At 46.3% G+C, this 22,250-nt stretch overlaps 1 protein-coding gene across 1 annotated transcript in view; it reads left to right on the top strand.

The window, feature by feature from the left end:
* The first annotated feature begins 914 nt into the window (after positions 1-914).
* The window catches only part of abcc10 (ATP-binding cassette, sub-family C (CFTR/MRP), member 10), a 183,184-nt gene continuing 161,848 nt past the window's right edge, over positions 915-22,250 (top strand). Inside the window, exons 1-4 of the mRNA XM_078213518.1 lie at positions 915-928; positions 1,984-2,155; positions 12,086-12,429; positions 17,822-17,991. Coding sequence (XP_078069644.1) covers positions 915-928; positions 1,984-2,155; positions 12,086-12,429; positions 17,822-17,991 — 700 coding nt within the window. The remainder of the gene's footprint in view (positions 929-1,983; positions 2,156-12,085; positions 12,430-17,821; positions 17,992-22,250) is intronic.

The following is a 22,250-nucleotide window of genomic DNA, read 5'->3' as shown; positions in this document are numbered from 1 at the left end:
ATCCTCAATGTGAAGATAGGACTTTGTCTCATCACGGACTGTGCGGAGATCACTCCCAACAATACTGCCAAGAACAGATGCATCTGCGGCAGGCAGCTTGGTGAGGATGAAGTCAAGTATGTTTTTCTCTCTTGTTGGTTCCCTCACCACCTGCTAACACCCAGTCTAGCATTTATTATCATTTTGGATTTAGTCAACTTGGTCTGTGGTGGTACTACCGAGCCACTCTTGGTGATGGACATTGAAGCCCCCCCCCCCGCCATTCTGTGTCCTTCTCACCCTCAGTGCTTCCTCTAACATGGAAGAGTGCTGAAACACTGATCAGCAGAAGGGAAATGATACATGGTAATCAGCAGGATGTTTCCATGCCCATATTTGACCTGGTGCCATGATACTTCATGGGGGTCCAGAGTCGATGTTGAGGACTCCCACGGCAACTCCCTCCTTACTGTATACCATTGTGCTAGGTCTATGCTGCTGGTGGGATGGGATATACCCGGGAATCATGATGTCTGGGTGTTGTAGGTGAGATAATACCTCTGAAGTCGGGAGTCAAAGTACAGTGGTTTATTTGCACAATTGTGGAAGAAGTCCTCCCGAACACGGTCTCAGACTTCTTACTGAATACAGGTCAAGAGCAAACATTTATACATATATTTTCACCCCGAATCACATCCTCATCGTCCCACGATTATTGCTGTCTCGGCAGTTCCGTCTTTCCCGTGTAACCGTGGCCATCCTCAAGGCTGCGAATATCTGTTTTGTCGCCACCTGTGCATTGTTTATCTATTACATAAGATTATAAGTTTGCATCAACAGGTTAACTAAGATACAGGAGCCTATATAGCAATTTATATCAGTATAAATAGTATAGATGAGCATATAATGAATATATATGAATCTATTGTTATACGATGACAGAAGGCATGTCAGCTCCACCGTGTGAAACAAAAGTACATAATGGAAAGGAACATAAAATGGAATCTGCTTAGCCACATTCCTGATACGCAATTAGCTGGGAACAGCAAAGACAGCTGTCTCTCTTATCTGGTTTGGATACATGACAACACGTTCCACAGACATGAAAACCGAGCCCTAACATAAACATGAGCTCTACAGTGTTTCTCTCAAAATCACAGAGTTCGGATCTCAATGCTTAAGTGTTACAAAGTTCATTAACCCATTCCCGTCTTCACTGGGGAATTATCTGTAAGGTGTGACTATCTCAGGCTGTTGCTTGACTAGTCTGTGAGACAGCTCTCCCAAAATTTGGCACAAGCCCCCAGATATTAGTAAGGAGGATTTTGCAGGACAGATTTTGCCATGTCATTTCTGGTGCCTTCATCAATGCTGGGTAGTCCGTCCAGTTTCATTCCTGTTTATTGAATGTTTAACAGTTTTGACATTAACTGAATGGTTTGTAAGATGATTTCAGAGGGCATTTTAGAGTCAACCACATTGCTGTGGTTCTGCAGTCACACCTAGGCCAGACCAGGTAACAGCAGATAAAAGCAAATTATTGCGAATGCTGGAAACTGAAAGAAAAACAGAACATGCTGAAAAATCTCAGCAGGTCTGACAGCATCTGTGGAGGGAGAATAGGGCTACCATTTCGAGTTTGGATGAAAACTGCAGATTTCCTTCCCTAAAGGACATTCGTGAACTAGATGGGTTTTTACAACAATCGACAATGGTTTCATGGTTATTATTAGACTTTAAATTCCAGATTTTTATTTGAATTCAAATTCCACCATCTGCTGTGGTAGACTTGATCCCAGGACCGCTGACCATTACCCCGGGACGCTGTCTTAAGAGCCCACTACACCCCCACTTCCTCTTCATTCCATGGTAATTAATTCAAGGCATGTGCACAACATCAGGGTGTTTCTGAGAGAGCTGATAAGGTTCTAAGACAATGCCGTACTTACTGTGAAATCAATAGATATTACCTTGATGTCTAATGCACTCTGTTTATGTTGACAGATCTCACTCCAGTAGAAATATTTCGCCACAAATCAAGTATTACCTGACTGTCTTTGGCTGCATTGCTGTAGCAAACACTGTATTCACCGCAGCCCGAGCATTTCTCTTTGCCTATGGAGCAATCTGTGCCGCGGTGATTATTCACAACAGGCTTCTACTTCAGATGTTCAAGGTCAGTGGCTCGCCCTGTATCCTAGGATTCCAAATCTTTCAAAGCTTGATTCAAATACTTATTCATCAGTAAATACCTTTCACTTTCCACTTCATTATACATGGGTGAGAGCAGCAAATCTCCCATGATTCCTTCAGATTGAACCAAACAGCCCAATATCTAGGATCAATTATTCTTCTACATTCTCAGCATGTGGGCTGCCTGGAGCAGTCAGAGTGGCACTGTAAACCAGAGTTGAATTTTAAATATATCTTTTGCAAGAAAAATGACACAAATACATTTCTTAAAGGCACGGTATCAACAGGCTACTAAGGTACAAACCATGGCAGTCAGATCTGCTTCTGCCTCGTGGCAAATTGAGCTATCTCTGAGGTTGTGACATAGGGTCTCCATCATTCTAATCTCCATCCTTTTAACTTGAGCTCAATCATTTTTTTAACCAGGCAAAAACTTTCAATTCTGTGTTCCTCTCTCCTGAAACCCAGGAGAGACTGACTCCATGAGGTCAGTTAAATTGTATGAACATTAATTAGCCATCTGTCCCTTCTGCTTATATTTTACTGGGGAAATAACCAGAATTTCTGTCCCCACCCCCACCCCCACCCATCACAGCATCATGGGCTTTCGACTGTCTGCTTTTCATACTATCCCATCTACCCATTCCTATTTTTGTCTCTCGAGACAGGGCCTGGAGCTAACATAAATAAGAACAATTTGTTCTTTTTATTTTTATCTAATCCATGTAATTCTGCAAACTATCAATTTCCAGGTAGGCTCTTTCCTTCTTTCCAATTTCTTAATGTTACTTGCCATTATCTAATTCCTCTGAGGTGAATGGGACAGTAACTGCCTGTCAGAGGCTCCTCATGCCCCTTCTGGTGCACTTTCTGCTGGTTGGTCTCTTGATTGCCTCACAAGTGCCATTCTTACTGGTCCTCTGTCAGGTGACCAGTCACTTGTCCATCACTATCCTCTCCTTTCTCATCAAGGGTTCCACAATCATCCAGTTAATGGAGGTTTGATGCTTTCACTGCACAGACCGTCTCGCATTGTTTACCTTGTACTGCTTACAGGCCATGATGTGGAGATGCTGGCATTGGACTGGGGTGGGCACAGTAAGTAGTCTCACAACACCAGGTTAAAGTCCAACAGGTTTATTTGGTAGCATGAGCTTTCGGAGTGCTGCTCCTTCATCAGGTGAGACTTCTTACTGTGCTTGCAAGCAGCATGATCTGCCTATTTCTGTCTCCTCTCTGCTGGACTCTGAATGCCGCCTTTACATCCACCTTTTCCCTATCTCATCTTTGACACTCCCTGACTGAGATCCTCCTTTGACTTTTCCAAAGCTCCCTGCCTTTCACCTGACTCCACGTTCTAGCTTTTCATATATCCCACCTTTCCTGCCCATCGGTTAACTCCTGTGGCCTATTTTTCCCAGTCCTTGTTTCTCCCTTCCCTCTCCCCTTGGAGCTGACCCCAAATACATTCTGCAACCGCACGATGCCCTTTTCTCTGAAAAGATTCACTAATTCATCTCCTTGCTGCGTCACTTTCGCTCATTTATCAACTCATTTAGTGTTATGCTCCTCCAACTCTTGCACTTATACTTATTTTTATTTTCATCATCTGGCCCTCTAACCTCATGCATTTCTCCTATTGTGCCACTAGTCAGACTGATTTTAACAGCCTTGTTTTACTTATGGATGCGTCCCTCCAGAGTACCGCTCAAAGACTGGATCATCCAACTGCTCAATCAGTCAAATCCATCCCTCTTTCAGGAATAACTTTGCTTGGAGATACTTCCCTGTAGCCTTGTCCATGTTCAGTCTTCGGGCTCCTGGTAACTGCCAATATCAGGAAGGAGTTGTCGGAGCCCCTTTCAGAGTCTTACTAATGTTCGAAGCTTTACTCTGAACTTAGTAGGAATGACATGTATTGCATTCAAACAACAATTTTATGGAATATTGAATAATGATAATAATTATAATTGGTAATATTTTTATTTTAAAAAGGTAAAGAGAAAGGAAGATAACTTTATTGAAAGTCCTCCAATCTACTAGCCTTTCCTGTGGCTAGATTCATCTGCACCCTTCCCCTCATAATCCCTTGACAGCTTTGTTCCAAAAACTTCCTGGTGGTGGTCAGGGCCATTTCCACTGCTACCCGAGCTATTCGGCCTGGGCTGTTGTGGATGTTTAACGTACCGTCCCACCATGGACTGAATAAATAGTCAGTGAGGGTCCTGCCTGCAAGATGGAAGTCCTCCACCACAAAGGAGTAGGTGATCTGTAAGCAGAAAATATGGTTAATGTCAAACCATTCTTCATAATCCTTCATAAAGAAAGCACCATCATGAAATGGAGGTTTGGACTGCCTTGAAGGCCCCTTCAGGAGGGTTAATCAACATCTTAATGGCAGAATCATTACTGATGGGTTTATGCTGTGATTCAGTACAACACCTGGAATCCTATCTCCCCACTCTCAGGAATTCAAATTTATATCCACATTGATATGTTCCGTTATTATGTTCCTGTGGTATACTCACCAGATATTTTATTGTGCTGCCCATACCTCCTGTCACACGCTGTGTAACTATTAATTCCTGTTATTCTTCCTGTAAATTGACATGGTCTAATTTCACCACGGCCTGATATGTGCAGTACCAAACCTCAATACCTTCAATATCTGATGTAACATGATCGATCAAGTCCTGAGCCAACATGTCACATGCCCTCCCCCTAGACTCTGAGTCATTCACATTAATGAGCTTTAACCCCTCTAGTCTGCCTTTCCCCTGATCTTATATAGTTGCAATTTTATTTGGTTCTCAGCGTTGTGATTCACAGCCCGCCTCCAGTCTCTTTTGCTACCTGCAGGCATAAACTCTGTAATTTATATTTTTCAGCCACTAAGGTCAGGATGATGTTGGTGAAATTGTAGGTCACCTCCAGTATAACCATTGTCACCATCATGTAATATCACTTTGGGTTTCCCACTTCTACTTATCCTGCCTGGAAGCAGAAAATCCTGCCCAAGGTCAATGGATCTTTACATGGTCTGTCCCTGTGGTGGGTGGGACAGGAAAATTCACCTCAATGACTTGAATTTCCTGGCCATTCTCAGCAGATGGACCTTCCGGTCCCGCCAATGGCGGATCTTTCCCATGAATTTCCCGACAGCAGGGAGTGAATAGAAGAGGAAACCCCATTGACAGCAGTAGGATCAGATGATCCTACCACTGGCCAATGACAGGCTTTCTCCACCACTGCGAAACATGCTATGGGAACACGATCTTCCAACGATGAAAAACATGTTACAAGGTTTACTCTAGTTGGCCATTTATCTGGATGACATTCTCATTATGGGTAAAACAAAGATGGAATACTGACAGAACGTGGAGGGAGTTTTTTGTTGTTTTTCAAAAAGGGAGAAATGCATCTTCTTGGTACCTCAAGTGACGTATCTAGGCTACAAAGTGATGTGGAGATGCCGGCTTTGGACTGGGGTCGGCACAGTAAGAAGTCTCACAACACCAGAGTTAAAGTCAAATAGGTTTATTTGGAATCACGAGCTTTTGGAGCACTGCTCCTTCATTACTCACCTGGTTTAAAAATCTCTGTAGAGAGTTGGGGGGGGTTTGACCGGCCAGGGCGGCGATCAGGGGGGTGGCGTTTATCGGCTGGGTGGATATTGGAGATGGGTCTGGGGGGGGAGAGCGATGTCTGAGGGGGGATGGGAGCACAGCACAGGGAGCGATTTGCAATGGGTCCCGATGTGCGTGCAGGGAAGTGACAAGAGATTTCCTGGTAGACTGTCTACTCAGTGCACTGGGAGATCAGGGTGCCTATGCAATGGCACCCCAGAGCTCAGCAGATGGCCTCTTTGGTAAGAATAGGCTCCCGCTCACCTACGACTAACTACAATCTTATCCTGGCACTGTTTTTTAACTAAGTGCCATAAGATTGTATTTTTCAACTCGCCAAAGAAACTAGTCGGAAACTCTTCCATTTTCTCGCTTGCTCAGCACTCACAATTATTTTGGTAACATTGCCCCCTTACAATTTTTGGGGGAAAATTCTGTCCTTGATGTTTGTTTATCTTCCCTTTACAGTTCCAACATCTCTGGTGACGGCCACATGGTCAAACTTTTAAAACAAGCTTGTCCAGCATTTTGCTTGGGGAGCCATATTTGCATATTTTTCTCATTCGAGGGACTAGAGTCATAGAGGTTTACAGCATGAAAACAGGCCTTTCGGCCCAACTTGTCCATGCCACCCTTTTTTTTAAACCCCTAAGCTAATCCCGATTGCCCACATTTGGCCCATATCCCTCTATACCCATCTTACCTATGTAACTGTCTAAATGCTTTTTAAAAGACAAAATTGTACCCGCATCTACAAGTGGTGATCCCCCCATCTCCCGCACCCATATCTGGCAGCTTGTACCAGATACTCTCCACCCTCTGTGTGAAAACATTGCCCCTCTGGACACTTTTGTATCTCTCCTCTCTCACCTTAAACCTATGCCCTCCAGTTTTAGACTCCCCTACCTTGGGAAAAGATAGAACATAGAACAGTACAGCACCGAACAGGCCCTTCGGCCCACGATGTTGTGCCGAGCTTTATCTGAAACCAAGATCAAGCTATCCCACTCCCTATCATTCTGGTGTGCTCCATGTGCCTATCCAATAACCGCTTAAATGTTCCTAAAGTGTCTGATTCCACTATCACTGCAGGCAGTCCATTCCACACCCCAACCACTCTCTGAGTAAAGAACCTATCTCGGGCATTCGAGATATTGACTATCTAGCTGATCTATGCTCCTCATTATTTTATAGACCTCTATAAGATCGCCCCTCAGCCTTCTACGCTCCAGAGAAAAAAGTCCCAGTCTATCCAGCCTCTCCTTATAACTCAAACCATCAAATCCCGGTAACGTCCTAGTAAATTTTTTCTGCACTCTTTCTAGTTTAATAATATCCTTTCTATAACAGGGTGATCAGAATTGCACACAGTATTCCAAATGTGGCCTTACCAATGTCTTGTACAACTTCAACAAGACGTCCCAACTCCTGTATTCAATGTTCTGACCGATGAAACCAAGCGTGCCGAATGCCTTCTTCACCACTCTGTCCACCTGTGACTCCACTTTCAAGGAGCTATGAACATGTACCCCTAGATCACTTTGTTCTGTAACTCTCCCCAATGCCCTACCATTAACTGAGTAAGTCCTGCCCTGGTTCAATCTACCAAAATGCATCACCTTGCATTTATGTAAATTAAACTCCATCTGCCATTCATCAGCCCACTGGCCCAATTGATCAAGATCCCGTTGCAATCTGAGCTAACCTTCTTCACTGTCCACTGTGCCACCAATCTTGTCATCTGCAAACTTACTAACCATGCCTCCTAAATTCTCATCTAAATCATTAATATAAATGACAAATAACAGTGGGCCCAGCACTGATCCCTGAGGCACACCGCTGGTCACAGGCCTCCAGTTTGAAAAACAACCCTCTACAACCACCCTCTGGCTCCTGTCATCAAGCCAGTTTTGTATCCATTTAGATACCTCAGCCTGGATCCCGTGAGATTTAACCTTATGCAACAACCTACCATGATGAGCATATTTCAGAAAGAGAAGGTTTGGCACAGCACTGAACTGAAGCACTGCAGCAATGTTATAGCAATAAATTAGTGAATTGGAAAAGAGTAAGTATTAAAAACCAACAGGGTGTGAGAGGGTCAGTGTAAATGAGTATGTGTTTGTGTATGGTGGTGAGAGTTAGTGGAAAAACTCAGATTGGATACAAGACAGACTTACACTCACCTCCACCAACTCGCTCAATGGCCCCGATTCTCCCATTGCGACCCGTAACTTTTCTGGCGGGTCGGGGTGGGAGATGTGCGTCGCCGGCCTTGTGCCGGGATTTGCACATACGCCAGGAACGCATGCACATCTCCCAGAGCCGGCGAACAGTCGCCGGTCAGACCACGCTGGAAACCGGCGGGAGGGCAGGTAAGTCATTTAACCTTTTTAAAATGTATTTTAAATATGTTTAGCAGTTCATTATCGGGAACTTTCAGGTCCTGATTGAATCTCCCACCCCGCCAGGAGTACTTCATTCTGGTGGGATTTGCACCAGCTCCCCACATTCGGGGAACTAGTGGGAGATCCCGCCGGAATGAAGGGGGTGGCAATCGGGGCCCCCCAGGGGGTCGGGCGGTGGGGTGGTGGTGCCCCCTGGGCATGGGCACCCTGGCAGTGCCAACTTGTGCCCTCGGCACTGCCCAAGGGGCAAAGTGCCCATGCCCATTAAAATGGCACTGCCCACCGGGCATCAGGCAGTGCCAAGGGAGAGGGGCCTATTGTGGGCAAGGCCATAGGGCAATCAGTAGGGGGTCCCGCTGCCACTCTGCAGACAGGATCGGTCTGGAATGGAGGGTGGGCAGCGATTGGGCGGGCTGGAGGGTGGTCTGTCGGGGGGGTGGGGGGTCTGACCCGGCCGGGGGGGTCAATTGGGGATGTGGTCTGCAGGGGTGAGGGGGATGGGGGGATCACCACTGCTGGGGGGTGTGGGCTGTGCATCGGGGCGGTCCCGGGACGAGGGGTCAGGGCTGGCCCGGGAATTGTTGGGAAAGGGGGGCTGAAGGGGCAGCCAGGTCCCGGGCTGGCCAGCGAACGGGGAGTCTGACAGATCGGGACCACTGCACATGCGCAAAGTTCCAGAACTGTCAAACTCTGCCATGAACAGGTCTCGCCCCCCCCCTGGGTTTTTAATGATATTCACGACTGGGATCTCTGCAGTGCACAGAGTGCGGAGATTCCGGTGAGAAGCCGAACTGACAAAACAGTCGGGATTTAGAACAGTTTTCCAGCCAATTCAGCACTTTTGGGAGAACCGCGGCCAATGTTTCATATTGCCCTCCCCATACTCAGTCATTCCCTCGCACTTAGCTTCACACACACATTCACTCACTCACTCACTCACACACTCACACACACACCTCCCCGGGCCAGACGCGACCTTGCCCTTCCCCTTTAGTAAGAAAACTGGGACTGCCCAAGCTCTCAGCAGCCCTCAGTACTGAGCAGTCTGCAGTCCAACCAACTCCTCTCCCCTTGCTCTGAGCACCCATCGCCCAGGTCCCTGGCCTCCCGCCAGCCCAGGTCCCCGGCCTCCCGCCAGCCCAGATCCCCGGCCTCCCGCCAGCCCAGGTCCCCGGCCTCCCGCCAGCCCAGGTCCATGGCCTCCCGCACAACCAGGTTCCCAGCCTCCCGCCCGCCCAGGTTCCCGGCCTCCCGCACAACCAGGTTCCCGGCCTCCCGCCCGCCCAGGTTCCCGGCCTCCCGCCCACACAGGTCCTCGGCCTCCCGCCAGCCCAGTTTCCTGGCCTCCAACCCACCGAGGTTCCAGGCCTCCCACCCACCCAGGTTCCCGGCCTCCCGCCCACCCAGGTTCCCGGCCTCCCGCCCACCCAGGTTCCCGCCCACCCAGATTCCCGGCCTCCCGCCCACCCAGATTCCCGGCCTCCCGCCCGCCCAGATTCCCGGCCTCCCGCCCGCTCAGATTCCCGGCCTCCCGCCCACCCAGATTCCCGGCCTCCACCCGCCCAGGTTCCCGGCCTCCGCCCGCCCAGGTCCTCGGCCTCCCGCCTATGCTGCAGTCAGTGGGGTTTCCCAATATTTACACCTTCCACTGCTGGGGAACGTGTGGAGCAGGGGATCGCTGTCGGCAGGACTGGCTAGAAAATCCTACCCTGTGTCTTTGAAAACAGAGATTCTTCCAGAATGTCCTTGAAGATGAACAATTTTCTGTGATTAAGGCATTCCTATCACCAGTATATGTGAAAATTAAAGACCCTGCAATTATTACATTGCCTTGGTTACAAGCTCCAATTATTTATTGCTTAATGCTCTGCCCGTCAGAAGCCTGGTACAAACTACCCAAGTACTCACCTTTTTCCTTGTGTGTTAAAGTGTCTCCAACTCCCATTCCAGCTCAATCACTCAGAGTCAGAGAGATTTGACATAGATACGTCGAAATGTGTTCATTCAGAACAGATTCACTGTCCGCACACTGCTGTCAGACACAGAACCTGCTTTGCCATATCTTACTGTAGATTATTACTATTATTAATGTCCACATTTGAATTTATTCTTTTTATTTTTCTACATAATAACTTGCAACAAGCATGCAAATACTAGATAAAACTTTTAAATACATACTGTCTCAAACATACACAAACCACTTCAAGAAGTGCAAAGCAACACTTCCTACCCCTCCCTAAATTCACACGATCACCAAATTTCCTATTCTTGCACTCAGTTTATGATGCACTCCATTTAGTGACCCAAATGCCCCACAATGATAACATGTAGTCAGTGCAATGATGGACTGCATGGGATAGCAAAATCCATCCCAGGTTCAAACCCTGCTTTTAAAAAAATTCATTTATGGGACGTGGTCATCACTGGCTAGGCCAGCCCATCCCTAATTGTCCTCGAGTAGGTGGTGGTGAGCTGCTTCTTGAATCACTGCAGTCCATGTGATGTAGATACACCCATAGTGCTGTTAAGGAGGAACTCCAGACAATGAAGGAACGGCAATGTTGTTCCAAGTCAGGATAGTGAGTGACTTGGAGGGGAACCTCAGGGTGGTGGTGTTCCTGGGTATCTACTGCTCTTGCCCTTCTAGTTGATAGTGGTTGTGGGTTTGGATGTGATACCTAAGGAGAGCTCTCCACAGGTTCCCCAGCAATGGTGAGTTATGTGCTGTGTGAGTTACTTGCTCGGTGCAAAGTTCATTTATCATCACCGTAGTGGTGGTGATTTACAGGTGAAAAACTGGGGATGGAATTTTACGACCCCTCCTGCCGGCGGGATCTTCCAGTCCTGCCAAAGTCAATGAAGTTTTGAACAACTCAATGCATTTTCCAGTCCACCCCTACCACGATAGGTCCAAAAACTTCTGCTCTTGGTTTCTGTTTTAGATTGCTGTGCTTAAAATCTTACAAAGTACAAGTGTAGATAAAGACGGTTTGACTCGTCATCTGAGGAAGGATGTCTTTGCTATAGAGGGAGTACAGCAAAGGTTTACCAGGCTGATTCCTGGGATGGCAGGTCTAAAGCAAAGTAAAAGTAAAGTTTAATTATTAGGGTCACAAGGAGGCTTATATTAACACTGCAATGAAGTTACTGTGAAAATCCCCAAGTCGCCGCACTCCGGCACCTGTTCGGGTACACTGAGGGAGAATTTAGCATGGCCGATGCACCTAACCAGGACGTCTTTTGGACTGTGGGAGGAAATTGGAGCACCCAGAGGAAACCCACGCTGACATGGGGAGAATGTGCAAACTCCACACAGACAGTGAACGAAGCCAGGAATCGAACCTGGGTCCCTGGTACTGTGAGGCAGCAATGCTAACCACTGTGCCACCATGCCACCCAGCTCTATCATATGAGGGGAGATTAAGTCAGTTAGCATTGTATTCATTGGAGGGTTAGACAGGGTGGATTCAGAAAGAATGTTCCCGTTAGTGGGGGAGTCCAGAACTAGGGGTCACAGTTTGCAGATAAGGGGTAAACCTTTTAGAACTGAGGTGAGGAGAAATGTCTTCACCCAGAGGGGGGTGAATGTGTGGAATTCACTATCACGAAAAGTAGTTGAGGCCAAAATGTCTGATTTCAAGAAGAAATTAGATATAGCTCTTGGGCTAAAGGGATCAAGTATATGGGGTTAAGGGTGATCAGGATATTGAATCTGATGATTAGCCATGATCAAAATGAATGACAAAGCAGGCTCGAAGGGCCGAATGGCCTACTCCTTCTAGTTTCTATGTTTCTATGAATAACATGCCTAACTCACACATCAAGTATCAGGGGAAAAATTGGAAAAATGTTCTTCATTGCTTTTCATTATATTTTTAGGCAACAACGATGTTCTTTGACACGACACCAATTGGACGCATTGTGAACCGTTTCTCGACTGATCTCTGCAGTGTAGACGACACCCTACCCTTTATCCTCAATATATTCCTGGCAACTTCGTATGGTCTGTTTGGAACAATTCTGATGATTTGCTACAGTCTTCCATGGATCCTGCTGATTCTGGTGCCATTGATTATAATCTACTTCTACATGCAGCGCTACTATCGCTTTACTTCAAGGGAGTTGAAGCGCCTCACAGCTATTACCCTGTCACCAATTTATACCCAGTTTTCAGAAACACTAACTGGCCTCACCACCATCAGGGCATTTCGAGCAGTTGCTAGGTAAGCTTTTCAGAAAATGGGTCAACATTTTCCAAAGGAGTCTTATAGCAAATATTAGCAGATGCTATTTTATTAAAAAAAATACCAATAGCTGTTTTTAATATCTGCAAGTCAGCATAATTTTCCTTCCAAAGAACAAAGAAAAATACAGCACAGGAACAGATCCTTCAGCCTTCGAAGCCTGTGCTGATCGTGATACCCTCACTCTGGGTGCTCCAGTTTCCTCTCACAGTCCAAAGATGTGCATGTAAGGTGGATTGGCCATGCTATATTGCCCCTTAGTGTCCCAAGATGTGTAGGTTGGATGGATTAACCATAGGAAATGTGTGGGGATTTGGGGATAGGGCGGGGAAGAGGGCCTGGGCAAGATATTCTGTCAGAGAGGTCAGTGCAGACTCAATGGACCAAATGGCCTTGTCTGCACTGTTGGGATTCTATGTATCACCAACAAGGGCAACATTTATTTCCATCCTTAATGAAGTTGGATAAGGTGGTGGTAGCATGTCAGTACAGGAGTGATCATTAAACCAGCTGATCCTATTCCACCATTCAAGATTTCAGCTGTGCTCAGACAGGATTGAAACTCATGTCTTTGGATCAATAACAGAACCATAATGTTGCCTCTTTGCAACAAGCTTGGAAGTGAAAAGACATAAAGTCACTCCAGCTGTCAAGGCTGCTGCAACACAGCACACCACTGAAATACCTCCCATTCAAACCACTGAAATACCTCCCATTCAAACCACTGAAATACCTCCCATTCAAACCACTGAAATACCTCCCATTCAAACCACTGAAATACCTCCCATTCAAACCACTGAAATACCTCCCATTCAAACCACTGAAATACCTCCCATTCAAACCACTGAAATACCTCCCATTCAAACCACTGAAATACCTCCCATTCAAACCACTGAAATACCTCCCATTCAAACCACTGAAATACCTCCCATTCAAACCACTGAAATACCTCCCATTCAAACCACTGAAATACCTCCCATTCAAACCACTGAAATACCTCCCATTCAAACCACTGAAATACCTCCCATTCAAACCACTGAAATACCTCCCATTCAAACCACTGAAATACCTCCCATTCAAACCACTGAAATACCTCCCATTCAAACCACTGAAATACCTCCCATTCAAACCACTGAAATACCTCCCATTCAAACCACTGAAATACCTCCCATTCAAACCACTGAAATACCTCCCATTCAAACCACTGAAATACCTCCCATTCAAACCACTGAAATACCTCCCATTCAAACCACTGAAATACCTCCCATTCAAACCACTGAAATACCTCCCATTCAAACCACTGAAATACCTCCCATTCAAACCACTGAAATACCTCCCATTCAAACCACTGAAATACCTCCCATTCAAACCACTGAAATACCTCCCATTCAAACCACTGAAATACCTCCCATTCAAACCACTGAAATACCTCCCATTCAAACCACTGAAATACCTCCCATTCAAACCACTGAAATACCTCCCATTCAAACCACTGAAATACCTCCCATTCAAACCACTGAAATACCTCCCATTCAAACCACTGAAATACCTCCCATTCAAACCACTTCCTTTTTTAAAGCACATCAGTCAACCTGCTGGGTCTTCACAGCAATCCAATCGCTTTGTGGTTACTGTTTCCCAGCTTTATATTCCATGGTGGCGGAACATTAATCCAGGCTTCTAGATTGTAATCCAGTAACATAATCATGATGCTACTGGACCCCAGTTCTTGATTGAAAACTTTTGAATTTGAAGCATTTCATTTACACGCCTCTTGAGGTCCCTTTAAGTATTGTTATTTGGGCTGCTGAGCTGGCAAAGCTAGTCAGGTGTGTTCTTGACTTGAAAACAAAAACTGCTGGATAAACTCAGCATCTGTAGAGAGAGAAAGAGAGTTAACGGCCCGATTTTACCATTTTCATTCTAAGTGCTGAATCTGGGCGCAATTCAGATCCGACTTGGAAATCTGTTCCCAGGTGTCCCCATGCACATTTAGCCTGATAAAAAAAATTGTGAGTCTGAATTGCGCTGTGGGCGGGGCTTATCGTGCCCGAAACAATCGGAGCTCGGAACTGCGCATGCGCAGTGAGGAAAAAAAAATTTGAAAAACACACCCCTGTCACATCGCTCCCAGGCCGCAAAAAGCAAATAAAGTGACCCGGGGGCAAAAAGTGGGAGCGATGGCCCCCACAGATATCGCCCCAACATAACTGTCCCCCTTATCCACCCACCATCCCCGTTACCCAAACCGATTGTGACACACTGCCCCCTTCCCCCCCACCGATCACCCGCAGAGTGGTAGCGGACCCTCCTGCCCTCCCCTCCACCCTGTCTCCCCACCCCCCACCAGAGAATGATCGGGCTTCCCTTCTCCTCCGCCCCCCCCCCCACCCCACTCCTACCACCAACCAGACAACAATCTGGCTTCCCTCTGCCCCCCCCTCCCCCGCCAGACACCAATCTGGCCTCCCTCTGTCTCCCCCCCGCCCCCCTCCCCCCCACCAGACAACAATCTGGCCGCCCCCTCCCCCCCCCCAACCAGACACCAATGTGGCCACTCCTCCCCCCACCAGACAACAACCTGGCTTCCCTCTGCCTCCCCCCCCCAACCACACACCAATCTGGCCTCCCCCTCACCCCCCCCCCACCAGACAACAATCTGGCCTCCCTCTGCCCCCCCTCCTCCCCCCAACCAGAGAGCGATCTGTCCTCCCTCCCCGCCTCCACCAGCAAATGATCGAGCCACCCACAGAGTGGTAGTGGACCCTCCTGCCCTCCCCTCCACCCTGTCTCCCACCCCCCCCCCCCCCGTTCACCAGAGAATGATCTGGCCCGCCTCCCCCCCCGCTCCCCCCCCCCGCCCCCCAACTCACCTCTTCAGCAGCTGGAGCACCCGAAACAGACCGTTGCTGAGCAGGTCTGTTTTTAAATCTGGATGGGCGAACGCGATGGTAAAGGGGGAAATGTTGGTAAAGTTGGGTGGGCAGCCCTTTAATTCAATTTAAATGCCCGCTTTGGGCTTGAATCGGATTGCGGCCATTTTCGGGCCTTGGTAAACTAGGCGCGGATCGCATTAATGGCCTCACGCCCGACTACCAAGTTTTCGCGCCTGAAAACAGGCACGATGCAATGGTAAAATCGGGCCCAACGTTTCAAGCTCTGAAGAAAGGTCAGACAGACTTGAAATGTTAACTCTGTTTCTCTTCCATAGATATTGCCAGACCTGCTGGGTTTTTCCAGCATTTTCTGTTTTTATTTCCAATTTCCAACATCCGCAGTATTTTGCTACTATAATGTTCTTGACTTACGCATTTTGGAAATGCACAGTCCTTCTGTACATATTTAAATTGAGCTGATTAAAGATAGCCTCCAGTGATGCCTAAAAATGATAAGACCAACATGGCATTGGCTACAAAAAAACAGAAAATGTTGGAAAATCTCAGCAGGTCTGACAGCATCTGTGGGGAGAGGAGAGAGCCAATGTTTCGAGTCTGGATGACCCTTCTTCAGAGCCTAGATAGAAACATAGAAACATAGAAAACTACAGCACAAAACAGGCCCTTCGGCCCCACAAGTTGTGCCGAACACATCCCTACCTTTTAGGCCTACCTATAACCCTCCATCCTATTAAGTCCCATGTACTCATCCAGGAGTCTCTTAAAAGACCCTATTGAGTTTGCCTCCACCACCATTGACGGCAGCCGATTCCACTCGCCCACCACCCTCTGTGTGAAAAACTTCCCCCTAACATTTCCCCTGTACCCCCCAGCACCTTAAACCTGTGTCCTCTCGTAGCAGCCATTTCCACCCTGGGAAAAAGCCTCTGAGAGTCCACCCGATCTATGCCTCTCAACATCTTATATACCTCTATTAGGTCTCCTCTCATCCTACATCTCTCCAAGGAGAAAAGACCGAGCTCCCTCAGCCTATCCTCATAAGGCATCCCACTCAATCCAGGCAACATCCTTGTAAATCTCCTCTGCACCCTTTCAATCTTTTCCACATCCTTCCTGTAATGAGGTGACCAGAACTGAGCACAGTACTCCAAGTGGGGTCTGACGAGGGTCTTATATAGCTGCATCATTATCCCTGGACTCCTAAACTCAATCCCTCAATTGATAAAGGCCAGCACACCATACGCCTTCTTAACCACCTCCTCCGCCTGCGGGGCCGATTTTAGAGTCCTATGGACCCGGACCCCAAGGTCCTTCTGATCCTCTACCGTACTAAGAGTCTTTCCCTTAATATTGTACTCCTTCATCCCATTTGACCTGCCAAAATGGACCACTACACATTTATCTGGGTTGAAGTCCATCTGCCACTTCTCCGCCCAGTCTTGCATCCTATCTATGTCCCTCTGTAACTTCTGACATCCCTCCAGACTATCCACAACCCCACCAACCTTCGTGTCATCGGCAAACTTACCAACCCATCCCTCCACTTCCTCATCCAGGTCATTTATGAAAATGACAAACAGCAAGGGTCCCAGAACAGATCCCTGGGGCACTCCACTGGTGACCGACCTCCATTTAGAAAAAGACCCATCTATACACACTCTCTGCCTCCTTTGGGCAAGCCAGTTCTGGATCCACAGGGCAGCAGCCCCTTGGATCCCATGCCCTCTCACCTTTTCGAGATGCCTTGCATAGGGGATCTTATCGAACGCCTTGCTAAAATCCATATAAACCACATCTACCGCTTTCCCTTCGTCAATGTGTTTAGTCACATTTCCGAAGAACTCCACCAGGCTCGTAAGGCACGATCTGCCTTTGACAAAGATCATCAGAGTCTAGATGACCTTTCATCAGGGCTCTGACGAAGGGTCATCTAGACTCGAAATGTTGGCTCTATTCTCTTCCCACAGATACTGTCAGACCTGCTGAGATTTTCCAGCATTTCCTGTTTTTGTTTCAGATTCCAGTATCCGCAGTCTTTTGCTTTTATCATGCTGTTGACTATGTTGATGATGGAGTTGTAATGCTGAAACACATGCCCAGAAGTTGAGCTTTGAGCTTATCTTGCATCCAAATTATATTCCAGTGTGCCCACATAGCTTCTGCTGATTGGGCCCATACCAAGTACAAGCATGTTGCATTGGATGTTTTATATAAATCGAGCTTGACCCACCTGGTCTGTATTGCCCATCAGATACTCCAAACAATCCGAGTAGTGTCGGCTCTACATTCAAGGCTTTATCTTGAAGGCCTCCTTCAATATTTAACTCATCTTTCCAATATTGTTACCCGTATGCACTCAATATGAGGTCCTTAGTTACCTTCATTTCAATTCAGTTCATTTATTAATAATGTAGATGTTGTTGTCTGATTGGTTTGTATAGTTTTTGCTAAGTTTTCTCTTGTTATGTGTTCAGGTTTGAGGAAGAGAATAGTCGCCGCCTTGAGCTGAACCAGCGCTGCCTTTACACTGGCAATGTCGCTGTGCAATGGCTCGACATCAGACTACAGATGATTGGTGTTACCGTGGTGACTTCCATTGCTATTATTGCTGTCATTGAGCATGGCCTGAAACGTGGCAATCCTGGTAAGTTGGATAGTTTTACTCTTTCAGCTCTTGGAGATGCACAGCACAATTAACCCTTGGGCTCAAAAGCACCGCTTTCTGACTTTATCCTCATGCACTTCATCCTGCACCTCAAAGACTGCAGCTCCAGAAACATGACACCATGTACAATAAAGCAGCAAGTTCATCAGCAACTCATCCACCACCAGTGCACAGTGGTTGTAGTGTGTACCATCTGCACAGTGCACTGCAGTAACTCACCAAAATTTGTTTAGCAACACCTCCAACCCCCAACCTCTACCGCCTAGAAGGACAAGGGCCGGAGACAAATGATAACCCCACCACCTGCAAGTTCCCTGTTGGGTCATCCTGAGTTGAAAATATATCACTGTCCCTCTGTTGTTGCTGGGTCAAAATTCTGAAATGTTTACCAAACAGTATAATGGGAGCACCATCACTCCATGGACTGCAGCAGTTCAAGAAGGCAGCAGGCCACCACCACATCAATGAGGGACAGGCAGGAATTCCCACATTCTATCAAAGAATAAATAACCTCTATCAATTAATTTTGTTAAAAATTCAGTTAGATCATCCCTTAATCTTTCATATTCCAGAAAATCCAATGCCTGTTTTCCTAAATATTTTGCATAATCGAACCCTTGGAACTCTGGTAACATTCTGGCGAATGTGTTCTGTTTTTCTCCAAACGGAGCCTAACCAGGGCTTTGTGTCGATGGAGCAAAATTTCCTCGCCTTTGTTTTCAAGCCTTCTAGTTGTTTGATTCTGCTTTTGGTGAAATAAGTAGCATAGTTTAGTGGAGTACTAATCTACAGAGCATTTTTGGAATTTGGTGCAGTGAGATAAGAGGTTTTATTTTGGTGTTTTACAAAATCCGGAGTAATGTGAGAGAGAGAGTGGGAGTCAGTGAGACCTCAAAGCTATAGTACAGAAGCATTCATTGGATGAGCAAGTAGATGATTAGTTGGTAAGTTTTGCAATTTTATTCTCTAAACTCAGGCAGTAATTTACATAAGGAAAGTATAGGTACTGTGTTAAATCACAGCTTAGTTGGTAAACTACTTAATATAAATACAAATGATCATTGAAGAAAGATTTTGACTAATTTAATTCATAAACTACAGCTGGTCTAAGATGTGGCAGAACAGGTTGTGTCAAGTCTACAGAATATGGGAGTTTCTGGACATTGAAACTGTCCTGAGCAAAACAACAGGAGATGTCTCCATCTCAAACATCTCCATCTCAAACATCTCCAGCTCAAACATCTCCATCTCAAACATCTCCAGCTCAAACATCCCCATCTCAAACATCTCCAGCTCAAACATCCCCATCTCAAACATCTCCAGCTCAAACATCCCCATCTCAAACATCTCCAGCTCAAACATCTCCATCTCAAACATCTCCATCTCAAACATCTCCATCTCAAACATCTCCAGCTCAAACATCTCCATCTCAAACATCTCCATCTCAAACATCTCCATCTCAAACATCTCCATCTCAAACATCTCCATCTCAAACATCTCCATCCATCTCAAACATCTCCAGCTCAAACATCTCCATCTCAAACAACTCCATCTCAAACATCTCCATCTCAAACATCTCCATCTCAAACATCTCCATCCATCTCAAACATCTCCATCCAGCTCAAACATCTCCATCTCAAACATCTCCATCTCAAACATCTCCATCTCAAACATCTCCAGCTCAAACATCTCCATCTCAAACATCTCCATCTCAAACATCTCCAGCTCAAACATCTCCAGCTCAAACATCTCCATCTCAAACATCTCCAGCTCAAACATCTCCATCTCAAACATCTCCAGCTCAAACATCTCCAGCTCAAACATCTCCAGCTCAAACATCCCCAGCTCAAACATCTCCAGCTCAAACATCTCCAGCTCAAACATCCCCATCTCAAACATCCCCAGCTCAAACATCTCCAGCTCAAACATCTCCATCTCAAACATCTCCATCTCAAACATCTCCAGCTCAAACATCTCCAGCTCAAACATCCCCAGCTCAAACATCTCCAGCTCAAACATCTCCAGCTCAAACATCCCCATCTCAAACATCCCCAGCTCAAACATCTCCAGCTCAAACATCTCCATCTCAAACATCCCCAGCTCAAACATCTCCATCTCAAACATCTCCAGCTCAAACATCTCCATCTCAAACATCTCCATCTCAAACATCTCCATCTCAAACATCTCCATCTCAAACATCTCCATCTCAAACATCTCCATCTCAAACATCTCCATCTCAAACATCTCCATCTCAAACATCTCCATCTCAAACATCTCCATCTCAAACATCTCCATCTCAAACATCTCCATCTCAAACATCTCCATCCTGCTCAAACATCCCCAGCTCAAACATCTCCAGCTCAAACATCTCCAGCTCAAACATCTCCAGCTCAAACATCTCCATCTCAAACATCTCCAGCTCAAACATCTCCATCTCAAACATCCCCAGCTCAAACATCTCCATCTCAAACATCTCCAGCTCAAACATCTCCATCTCAAACATCTCCATCTCAAACATCTCCATCCAGCTCAAACATCTCCAGCTCAAACATCTCCATCTCAAACATCTCCATCTCAAACATCTCCATCTCAAACATCTCCAGCTCAAACATCTCCATCTCAAACATCTCCAGCTCAAACATCCCCATCTCAAACATCTCCAGCTCAAACATCCCCATCTCAAACATCTCCAGCTCAAACATCCCCAGCTCAAACATCTCCATCTCAAACATCTCCATCTCAAACATCTCCATCTCAAACATCTCCATCTCAAACATCTCCATCCATCTCAAACATCTCCAGCTCAAACATCTCCATCTCAAACAACTCCATCTCAAACATCTCCATCTCAAACATCTCCATCTCAAACATCTCCATCCATCTCAAACATCTCCATCCAGCTCAAACATCTCCATCTCAAACATCTCCAGCTCAAACATCTCCATCTCAAACATCTCCATCTCAAACATCTCCATCCAGCTCAAACATCTCCAGCTCAAACATCTCCATCTCAAACATCTCCATCTCAAACATCTCCATCTCAAACATCTCCAGCTCAAACATCTCCATCTCAAACATCTCCAGCTCAAACATCCCCATCTCAAACATCTCCAGCTCAAACATCTCCATCTCAAACATCTCCATCTCAAACATCTCCAGCTCAAACATCTCCATCTCAAACATCTCCAGCTCAAACATCTCCAGCTCAAACATCTCCAGCTCAAACATCCCCAGCTCAAACATCTCGAGCTCAAACATCTCCAGCTCAAACATCCCCATCTCAAACATCCCCAGCTCAAACATCTCCAGCTCAAACATCTCCATCTCAAACATCTCCATCTCAAACATCTCCAGCTCAAACATCTCCAGCTCAAACATCCCCAGCTCAAACATCTCCAGCTCAAACATCTCCAGCTCAAACATCCCCATCTCAAACATCCCCAGCTCAAACATCACCAGCTCAAACATCTCCATCTCAAACATCCCCAGCTCAAACATCTCCATCTCAAACATCTCCAGCTCAAACATCTCCATCTCAAACATCTCCATCTCAAACATCTCCATCTCAAACATCTCCATCTCAAACATCTCCATCTCAAACATCTCCATCTCAAACATCTCCATCTCAAACATCTCCATCTCAAACATCTCCATCTCAAACATCTCCATCTCAAACATCTCCATCTCAAACATCTCCATCTCAAACATCTCCATCTCAAACATCTCCATCTCAAACATCTCCATCTCAAACATCTCCATCCTGCTCAAACATCCCCAGCTCAAACATCTCCAGCTCAAACATCTCCAGCTCAAACATCTCCAGCTCAAACATCTCCATCTCAAACATCTCCAGCTCAAACATCTCCATCTCAAACATCCCCAGCTCAAACATCTCCATCTCAAACATCTCCAGCTCAAACATCTCCATCTCAAACATCTCCATCTCAAACATCTCCATCCAGCTCAAACATCTCCAGCTCAAACATCTCCATCTCAAACATCTCCATCTCAAACATCTCCATCTCAAACATCTCCATCCATCTCAAACATCTCCAGCTCAAACATCTCCATCTCAAACAACTCCATCTCAAACATCTCCATCTCAAACATCTCCATCTCAAACATCTCCATCCATCTCAAACATCTCCATCCAGCTCAAACATCTCCATCTCAAACATCTCCAGCTCAAACATCTCCATCTCAAACATCTCCATCTCAAACATCTCCATCCAGCTCAA

This window comes from Mustelus asterias, chromosome 5 (assembly GCF_964213995.1).
Source record: "Mustelus asterias chromosome 5, sMusAst1.hap1.1, whole genome shotgun sequence".
NCBI lineage: Eukaryota > Metazoa > Chordata > Chondrichthyes > Carcharhiniformes > Triakidae > Mustelus > Mustelus asterias.
This window is presented reverse-complemented; position numbering and strand designations above follow the sequence as displayed.